Source organism: Momordica charantia, assembly GCF_013281855.1.
Source record: "Momordica charantia cultivar OHB3-1 chromosome 4 unlocalized genomic scaffold, Mcharantia_2.0 BLBB01000004.1, whole genome shotgun sequence".
Taxonomy (NCBI): Eukaryota; Viridiplantae; Streptophyta; class Magnoliopsida; order Cucurbitales; family Cucurbitaceae; genus Momordica; species Momordica charantia.
This window is the reverse complement of record NW_028275162.1, coordinates 29614683-29625219: the sequence shown is the minus strand read 5'-3', so window position 1 is coordinate 29625219 and position 10537 is coordinate 29614683. Positions and strand designations below refer to the sequence as shown.

Here is a 10537-nt window from a genome sequence, read left to right as displayed (position 1 = left end):
TTCATTCATAAAAAGTGCATGCACTCCTTAAATATTTAAATCTCCATATCTCATATTTGATGTATTGGCAACATTTTAGAACAGTAATTCTAGCCTTTAAAAATGTTTGAACTACCGTTTATATTTCCAAAAAAAATATTTATAATCTCATAAAGTAAATAGTCAACTATTGATCAATTATCTCTCTTTTTATTATACTCAACACAAGGTATATGTTGGAATTTTCATCTTTTAAAGAGATATAAGTAGTGTCTACCGACCATTCAACTTAATTAGTCAATCTTTAGACAGTTTTGTGATAGATCTGTGGCACAGATAAATAGTTGAACATTTGACTTTTTTTTTAACTTATCGAACAAACATTCAATTTGTACTATTACTAACTATTCAATTAATAATTGTTCAATCCTAGTATGCTAATTGAGAGGTAATAAGTATTCGCATTGTACCTAATTATATCTTTTCTAATAGTACAAGTTGTTCATTTTAGGTGAAAGAGAAAAAATAGAGACAAAACATAAATGACTTAGGACTTCATTGAATTCGTCAAAATTGAGATATATACAAACTTAATAACTTATTTATGCTAATATAATTCAAAATCAAAATTTAAATAGAAAATTCAAATAATATAATTATCTATACTGTATCTAATTCAATCAACATGGCACCAAAAATAATTGAGAAAATAGTACCGATCAATATAATATTTATTTATGGGTAAATTGAGAAAATGAATATTTTATTTACGATGGAATTGTTTATATGGGTATTGTATTGTACACGTTTTTTATCAACTTAATAGCTACTTACATTATTATTTACAATTCTATATATATATATATATTTGAACTATTTTTAACTCAATGTATCAAAATAAGCTACCAAAGTTACTAAAGTTAATAAATAACTCAGAACATCTCAAATAATAATAATGATAATAAAATCAGAAGAGATACCAGAAATAAAGGAAGAGAGATTGTATATTGACTCGTATATTTTATTTGAGTTTTATTGGAAAAAGGAAATACAAGTCAACAAGCTGGAATGAAAAAAGCAATACAAGGAAAAGAGCTAAAACAACTAAGCAATAATTTCCGCCCAGAAAAAAAAGCATTGGAAAGAATTAAAGAACCTATATACACGAAAAGCCGAAAGCACTAAGAAAAAATCTTGTAGGTCTTGAATGAGAGAATAATCTGCCGAAGTCCCCCAATGGGCGTCAGCACCGCTATCAGTACTCCAATGATCGTCGACCCCTGCACATTAATTAACCACCCAAAATCATAAAACCAAATTGCTTAACTTAACTAATTAACAACGCTGCAGCTTAATTCTATGTGGTTGGTTACGTACCCAAGAAGCAATCCAGTGGAAGCTCCATGGTTTCGGTCGTTTAAGCAACAACCACATGATACAAGGAATCTGATTTGTTCAAATCCATCGTTAGTAATTAATTATTTTCAAATCAATCTTGTTTTGTTTTATTTAAAAAATAAAAATAAAAAAGGCGAAAAACACTTACGAAGTACGAGGTGGCAGCAAACACTAATCCGCCGAAGAATCCCAGTAATCCTCCAAAAAATGGAATGCACATCCCCACAAATCCCACTAATACTGCTCATGCAATATGCCACAACTCAATTAAGTTTTTGTCCATAAACCAAAGAAAATAACTTTTAATCTACAAGATCAATTAGTTAGTATGATTATAAATTATAGTTACTACTTACCAACGTAACTACTACGAGCAACTAGTCGTAGAATTCGACTTGGCTTGAAATGGTACTTTTGTACTAGAGCTGACTCAATGGTATCGAACACAGGCATTGCGAAGACCTAATGAATTAATTAATATGGTTAATTTATTAATGAAGAGAAATTAAATTATGATGAATATATATATATATATATATATATATAATTAATTGAGATCACCTGGTAGCTTCCAACGACGTGAAGAAAGACCATGAAGTTGGCAGCAGCAATGAGCCAAGTAGGGTTTTCGAGAGAAACCAGAACGTCGTCCTCGACGGAGATTCCAAAGGCCCAATATCCGGAAATGGAAACGGCGATGTAGCAGACGGCAACAATGACGTAAGCGACAATGACCCCACGCCACATGGGGACTTTGGAGGGCGTTTCCTCGGTGGAGGGGATGGTGGCTTGTATTTCCAGAGCCACGCTGTGGCCCGCGAATGCGAACGCGATGGTCCCGATTCCGTTGAGGGCGTCGAAGGTCTGGTCCAGCGTGTTTTGGGATCGAACCCCGTACGTGACTGGGTGGGCGTGGTGGTCCTCACTCCCCTTGATCACCGACGCAACGCAGGACACCATGGAATACGAGAACGACATCACTGCAGCCAGCAGAGACACTCCTTTGAGGGAGTTGAAGTTGGGGGTTTGAGACATCACCAGCTGGAACACCGCGAAGAACAGGATGAAATATGTCTGTCGGACCTCTGTGAACACCTCTGGAAACACGAGGTCGAAGGACTTCTTCAGGGATTTGCCCCCGGTCACTGTGTACACGATGGTGGAAGCAACCTGGACGATGAGCTGGAGGATCATGATGCTCCAGTAGCCCAGCTTCGGCCCGAACGCGTGCATCCCAAGCTCGTGGTATCGGTCGAACCGCCGCCCAGGCACCAACTCGTGCAACTCCACAAGTTGCCACAGCGAGTAGAACGTGATCACCCAAGACGCCACAATCGCAACGATTCCAGGGGCCCTAAATTCAAACATTAATTATTCCTACTCAGCTACTCCTATCCTATATGTATCCTATAATTGAATTAACTTTAGGAAATTACAAAAGTACCATCCAAGCTGCGACATGGCAAAGGGCAATCCCAGCACGCCCGCGCCGACCATGGCGGTAACATTGTGAAAAGCGGAGTACCACCATTTGGCTTTCCTGGACGCAGTGATGGGCAGCCAGTTGTTGATTTGGGCTTCCGGCTTCGCTTCGGCCTCCGCTGACGCTGTCATCATCGACGTCATCCTCGTCTCAGAGGTCTCGGGAATTTCACTGATACTCTCTGGATCCTGCAAGGCAGAGATGCATATATGATTATGATCGTCGTAAATTATGAAAGGGGAACGCGAGAGGGAAAGATCATCATAATTAAGCTACCATTTCAAAGGTAAGAATGGTAATGGTAGTGGTGGCGGTGGTGGTTGAATTATGATGGAAAAGTGAGGCCGGGGGATATATATATTATATTGATTAGCGTTGATTAAGAGTGGATAAGGCATTGATTCGGAGATCCTAGAATCGTGTTGGTTTTTGAACAGTCCTCGTTTACGACAGCCTTGAGTCCGTATGGTATAATCCAATCCCATGCTTCAGATCCTAACGCGAAGCCTTTGGGAACTCGGATAAGGATAATTGTCTCTTTCCTTTTTTGGTTCTTCAAAGCAGCTTCGTGTCCATGTATTCCCTTTCGACATGCTCCCCACGTTTTTTTTCCTCCAAATTAAAACTGCTTCTCCTTTTCTTATTTTTCATATTATGTTATATATATAGATGGCAAAAAACATGCTTAAAATTTTAGTTTTTTTTTTTTTTTGAATAACCTAAATTATGTTGAGTAAGGAACGATTTGGGATTCAAGCTAAGTAAACTTCTCTGATTTCATTGCCAAGTGAAACGAAACAACTAACGATATATTGGGTGAATATAATCATATTGACAGATATATTGTATTCCGTATATTTCCTAATTATATATCCAATATTTCCTTTCAGGATTTTCTCTATAAAACTTTGAAATCTGTCTGAAAGGGCTGTAAAGAAAACGCTCAAGCTGGTCTCGATCTTGATGAGAATGGGGCAAATTAATGGACAAATGAGGGAAAGCCAAAGAAACATTCTATTATATTCGATCAGAGATACTGACAACTAACTCTCAAGTGAATAGCCATGTTGAGTGTAAATGAGTGGAAGGGTCCATTGGAAAATGATAAAAATTATATTTTATTGTTTATTTAATTATTGCTACGACTACGACTACTGCGTGTAGGTAAGTTTTATTTTGGTTCTTGGTCGGTCAATTCAGTTCAACGATGAAATTTTAAATAAAGAATGGTGACTTTTGTTTACGAATTGAAACTTTGTTAAGACTCAAATGGTGAACGCACCAAGTAAACATGAATAATTAATATCGTCAAAGTGGAGTACTAAAATAGGCAGAGGAGATGAGAGAATTAAGGTCCTGTTGGGCTTTTATAACAAGTGTTTTTAGTCAACCAATTTAGGGAGTGATTTTTGCACGGCTAAAAATATTCTTGCAAATCACTTTCATTTTAAAATAACAAACATGCAGGGATTATAAGTGATTTTGGAAAATTCAAAATTATTTAAAGGATTTCCAATTAATTGCTTGGGTGTGATTCTTCAATTGATTTATTTACTAAAAATTTAGTTTTTGAAATGATTATAATTTCCAAAATTGTCTTTCTCTCCACTCTATTTTTACCTTAAATTTTGAATTTTTTTTCATTCGAAAATTTTTGTCACTCTCTAACTTTATTTGTGGTGTTAGTATATTGTACGCTCTATTTTAGGTCTCATCCAAAATGTTTCATATCAATAGAAATAATTACTGCGAAGCTACCCCTCAAATAGTCATCCATCCGCCAACTCGATCCTATGCAGGCCAACTCCTTTTCTCCATAATCCTATGACTACATCTTTTGAGGCTCACCCATCTTCTTTTTTCGGCACCAATATTGCATCCTCATCCACACTTTTGTAATGGCTATAATATTTCGACCATATAGCTTGATTTTTTACCATGACTCTGATGCACTTGTTAAAGATAATGGTGCTCCAAGTACCCAAGTATTTGTTGGGTTTGTAAGGAGTGCAAACAAAGTCTCACATTGGTTAACGAAATGGGTGATCCATGGTACATAAAAGATGACAGTTATCTTCATTGGTATGAGGCATTTTAGGTGAAACCAAAAGAAAAGCCGTGAGGGTTATGTCCAAAGCAGACAATATCATACTATCGTGGAGATGTTCGGGGTACGAGGGGTACCGTTGTTCTTATACCATAGATCAATCTTTCTTAAATTAATGTGTAATTTTGTTTGCATTCTTTGCCATCTAAAATGTGTTGTATTAAATTTTTTTATTTTTTTGAAATAAAATGTGTGGCATTAATTAATGAAAGGAAAAATGTAGAAAAACAACCAAAGCCACCAAGAAAATTTCCAATTTTCACACATCAACTTGGGTTCGAGTCAAATCAAAATTGGCATACCCCCCCCCCCCCCCCCCCCCTCTCTCTCTCTCTCTCTCTCTCTCTCTCTCTCTCTCTCTCTCTCTCTCTCTCTCTCTCTCTCTCTCTCTCTCTCTCTCTGTCGCGTCACACAAAACAGATGAAAAATTTTGGTCAAAACAAAAAGGAGGGCTCCCTGAGTCATCGCACTCCACACACAACAACCGAGGGGCAGTACAAAAACTTTTACGCAAGACTCATGTCCGGATTTCAAATTTCCATTTCATTCCACTCAATACTTCTACGTTTATTTTAGGGAAATTACAAATTTAATTCATGAGTTTGTTGATTTATGTCCGATAGGCCAATAAAATTTCAAAAGTATTCGATGTGCTTCTAACCTTCCAATTTTGTATCCAAATTCTTAAATTTTGGGTCTTTAAACTTTAGTCTGTATCTAATAATTTACTTAACTTACATTTTTCAAAATCTATAGATTTATTAAACACAAATTCAATTTTATGTTTAGTAATTTTATTTATTTCTAAAAATTTTGAATATGTTAAAAGAGAACCTAATAGGGATAGGTTGACATTGAAAGTTTAAAGAATTATTAAACAACTTTATAGTTTAAGAGGCAAAAAATTGAAAGTTTATGGATCTATTAGACACTTTCTATAGTTCAAAAATGTATTAAACACACGTCAGAATAAATTCAAGAACTATTTAATTTTATATATACTTTCTTCAATCTGATTACCTAATTTCTTTTATCTTTTATCTATAGTAGTAATTTTTTCCAAGAAGAATGGGGCATCCAAAATGTTTTAGACTTTGAAAGTACTCTCTATATATAAATAAAGTTGTAAAGCTATAAAATAAAGGGTCAAACCACACGGTACAAAAAGAATGCACCAAATTATTCATTAAGTTTAATATAAAAATTATTAACAAAAAATAAAACTCTAAAGTATACCTTCTTATTTTTGTCTTTTAAATTTTAAAAATTAAGAAATTATGTTAAAAAGAAATATATAAATTTTTTACATTTTCTTATAATTCCTTTCTACCCAGTATGTATATACGTTGAGAAGACGTAAATATTGTTTAGAATGGTTCATTCCGACTTTCTGTAATTATTTTATTGTAAATATTGTTCCTAAATGTTTTTTTCCCTTAAATTAGTCCTTGAGTTATATCTTTATCTTTATTTTTCTTATTTAATATTTTTAATGTTATATTTAATAATATTTTATGATAAGACAATGGTCTACAAATTCAACAATCTCCCCTCAAATAGTCATTTGGCATGACATTGTCTGTTTTAAGCTTACCTCTCATGACTTTAAATTTGATTTCACCCAAAAGACGTCGCATCAATAGAGATAATTGTACTATTTTATATACCATGGATCATTTTTCCTTCCCTAGTTAATATGAAACTTTATTTACATTTTCTTTGTAAACTCAACAATATGATAAGTTAAGAGGAGAAAAATACGTGATTAAATGTACCTACTTTTTTTACGGGGCACTTTGGAGTTGTGGGTTTAGGTTAAACTTGCAGTGGGTGCCAAGAATTTGTTCACACTTAAGAGAAAAAGAAAACGAAATGGACACGTGCATTAATCTTTCTTTACCATACAACGGCCATTCTATAATATTTAATCACGTGCACACAATATATATATTTGACCAATTCTTTATATACTTTGATAATAATCAGTTTGTTTAGTGATTCGGTCTATCAATTGGCCACTTGAGTTGGAGACCGACAATAAACCACTTTTTTCTCTGACTTTCTTCACAATTTGCACCAATTAATTCCAAAAGTTCGCCCATCTGTCACATTAATACCACTTTTTTTTTTACTTAAAATACAAAAAGCACCGCATTTTATTTATTTATTATTATTATTTTTTTAGTTAGATCACAACTAAATAGAGAGTGGAGTAGTATTGGGTTGCAAGATCCGCAAATAAAGCCCCACATTTATTAGAGAAGATAGTGATCCATGATAAATAATATCTAGATAGAATCTCATATTGAAAAGAAAAAGAAGCTAACAATGGTTTATAATAGATATGAGTTACTTCTCTCATTGCCAATTTGTTTTGAGATGGAATTTGATAAATATTGATATGGTATCAGAGCCCGACAAGCTCAAACAAGGATCCGGTCCAAAAATGGGATTCAACCAACATCGATAAGCCAAAAGAGTCACGATCTTGAGGGACATTACAACTTCTCACTTCCTTATTTTTCTCTATTCTCGGTCGGGCTTTTTCTCAATTTGATGCTATATTGATACTTATGCTAAAAGTTAAGGGAGAAAAATAAATTTAACAACTTTAATCCAATATCCCAAAACTTCTTCAAATTACACTCATTTGCAAAAATGGCTATGAACAACAAATGGCACAAAGTCTCCATCTAAAATTAGAAGATAGTAAAGCACATAACGAAACAATATAAGAGAAATATTGTGCAATATACGCAACTTCTTGACAATCATTTAAAACTATGAAAATTATATACATGTGTGTGTACCTTTAAATTGTGGATAAATATTTGTGGAGATTCATTTTTCATTCGATAAACTTGAGTTGCAGCAAGCTTAAAAACAAAATGGAGAGGAAGAAAATTGAAAAAAAAAAACTACAAGGTTACATTGCTCACCCATCTAAAAATAGAATTCAAAGAGATTTAGAGAGATTTTGATGAAATTATGAGATTTAATAAAATAATTAAAAAAAGCAACAACTCTTGTTTTTATAGGATCATGTGAGTGTAAGGAGCACAATACTCCTCACCAACTAAGTTTTTTCCATATTTAACCCACAATGGAATATTGTTATTATTTATATCATTAAATAATATGAGAGATATATGTATTGTGATAATAATTTTACCATGTTCAAAATATTGGGAAATGTGAGATTTAACTTTTGATCTTTGGAAAAAGAAAAAATAATCGCTTTAATTATGTAAATATGTACATATTGATCATATATATATATATGTCAATAGTATAATTTGTGCATATAAATATATTTTCCAATTTTAATATTATTTCGATGTTTAAAGTATCAATAACTTCTTCTAGAAATCGAAAGTTGAAATTTTTACTTTATAATTATCTTGTTATATTATATAGAAAAAAAAACAACATTGTATTGATCAACCATCACTTCTCTCTTAATTTACTGTCGTTGGTTTAACTTGTTATTAAGTAAAAGAGATAAATGTGGAAAGAAAAATATTTTTTTATATTTTTTCAAAAATTACAGAGCTGTCAAATTTTGATTAAAAAAATTTTGACAAAGAGAACAAATAGTATAACCATGGGGGAGAGAGAAAAAAGATGGAGGTAACAAATAACAACATTATTGCATTGTATTGGACGCAAGGGATGACGTGGCGTAAAATTAAATGGTTCAACACGTTTATTGTTGGTGGGGCGGAGGCGGAGCAAGGTAGACATTATTTGTTGTCTTTTATTTTCAGCCATTCTAAATTCTAATTTCATTTTTAAAATAATAAAATAATAAAATTTACCCTTCTCCGAACTCGAGTCCCACTCTCATATCATACCATACGTATAGACTATAATATAGTTTTGACTTTGACTTTGGAAATTTTGACCATGATACTCAAACTCAATAATCCAGCTGCTATTTATTTTTAATTCATACTTGGAAATTGACTTTACCCTCAGATTTCAACTTATAAAAGCCCCAGATCCATTAAACTTTCTTCGATTTTCCCATCCGCTTCCTTCTCCTCTGCTCCAAGTCCAGTCTCCAGCTAATCGTATTAATTAATTAATTAATGGCTTCCAATTCCAATTGCAACCAGTCCAGTTCCGACAACAAGAAATACAAGGGCGTCCGCCGCCGTAAGTGGGGGAAGTGGGTGTCGGAGATTCGGGTTCCGGGCACCCAAGAGAGGCTGTGGCTCGGTTCTTACTCGTCACCGGAGGCCGCCGCCGTGGCTCACGACGTCGCATACTATTGCCTGAGAAGACCCTCCACCCTGGACCACCTCAACTTCCCGCCGATGATGCTGCCCTTGACCAACCAACTGCTCATCCGCGACGACATGTCGCCCGGCTCCATTCAGAAGGCAGCCTCCGACGCCGCCATGGCCGTCGACGCCCACTATATCTGCAACAACTTGTCTGAGCGGGGCAGCAGCGGCCCAGTAATTCAGGGATCAGAACAGTACAATACGGCGCCGCATTGGGAGGATGCGGAGGATTTCTGTGGTGGAAGAAGTGATGATCTCAACCTTTCCATCGAAGATTATCTGTGAGTTGCCGCCGGGCAGGGCAGGGCAGGGTTTCCATAGATTAAAAACCCACTCTCCACTTGACTGATTAAATTGTATATATAAAATTAAATCAAATTACAGAGAAAAATGTGATCGTATTCGTATAGGAACATCAATGTTTGTTTCAAAAGCTCGGTGCTTCCCTTCCTTTTTTTTTGTACCCCCATGCCCTGTCTTTTCTTTTTTATGCAGAGAAACTTAATTTATTACGCAGAAAAAGAGCTTTCACGAATTTAATAAAATTTTATTAAATGGGTGATGACATAAATTTTATTAGCTAGAGTAAAACGGTTGTTGGTATAAATTTAAATATAATTCTTCTTTTTTTTTTTTTTTGGAAGTGGATGATGATAATAATACGATGACAAGATTAAAGAAAAATTAGGAAATTTGAAAAGTGAAAGGGATGAGTGGTGAGGGGACTTTGGAATGTGAATACAAACCAACTTCAAAGTTCAAAGGAGAGTCGCATTTAAAACAGTGACGAAGTTTTTGTCTTCTTTCCTTATTAATTAAAGATCCAATCCAAGTTCGAATTTTTGTTGAATTTAGGAAAAAAAGAAAAACAAAACTTAGGGTCGGCTACATCCACACTCGGCATGGAGCGCAGTACGTACGGAAAACTAATCTAAAGTACGAAAATATCTTTTGCCATTTTCTATTTGTAAATATATAACATGTTTTCCAAATAAATAAACAATGGCTGAAATAGCTCAGTTGGTTAGAGCATGTGGCTGTTAACCACAAGGTCAGAGGTTTAAGCTCTCCTTTTAGCGTTTTTTGTCCACTTTTTTTTTTCTTTCTATTATTTTTTTTTTAATAACTACGCTTTTAATTATTTTATTTATGAAAAAGTATTGAGAATTGAATTTTCTCCCTCTACTATATAGAGGGAACAAAAGGTTGAATTTCATTTTTAGCTTTCAAGTTTTAAAAAATCCACTTATTTGATACTGATTTCTTTGTCTGTTGAAGACA

The 10537-nt window shown here is 34.3% G+C and overlaps 2 protein-coding genes across 2 annotated transcripts; one reads left to right on the top strand and one right to left on the bottom strand.

Annotated features, from left to right (window-relative positions):
* Window positions 1-1014: 1014 nt before the first annotated feature.
* LOC111020238 (Transmembrane amino acid transporter family protein) lies at window positions 1015-3126 on the bottom strand. Its single transcript, XM_022296848.2, has 6 exons — window positions 2822-3126; window positions 1939-2731; window positions 1734-1839; window positions 1526-1617; window positions 1357-1425; window positions 1015-1259 (listed from the first exon to the last, which is right to left on the bottom strand). Exons 1-6 carry the CDS (start codon window positions 3001-3003, stop codon window positions 1161-1163), a joined length of 1341 nt encoding a protein of 446 aa, XP_022152540.1. The 5' UTR covers window positions 3004-3126; the 3' UTR covers window positions 1015-1160.
* A 5846-nt stretch (window positions 3127-8972) lies between these two features.
* Window positions 8973-9799, top strand: LOC111020240 (ethylene-responsive transcription factor ERF020). The gene has a single exon (XM_022296849.2). It carries the CDS (start codon window positions 9059-9061, stop codon window positions 9539-9541), a length of 483 nt encoding a protein of 160 aa, XP_022152541.1. The 5' UTR covers window positions 8973-9058; the 3' UTR covers window positions 9542-9799.
* Window positions 9800-10537: the final 738 nt, after the last annotated feature.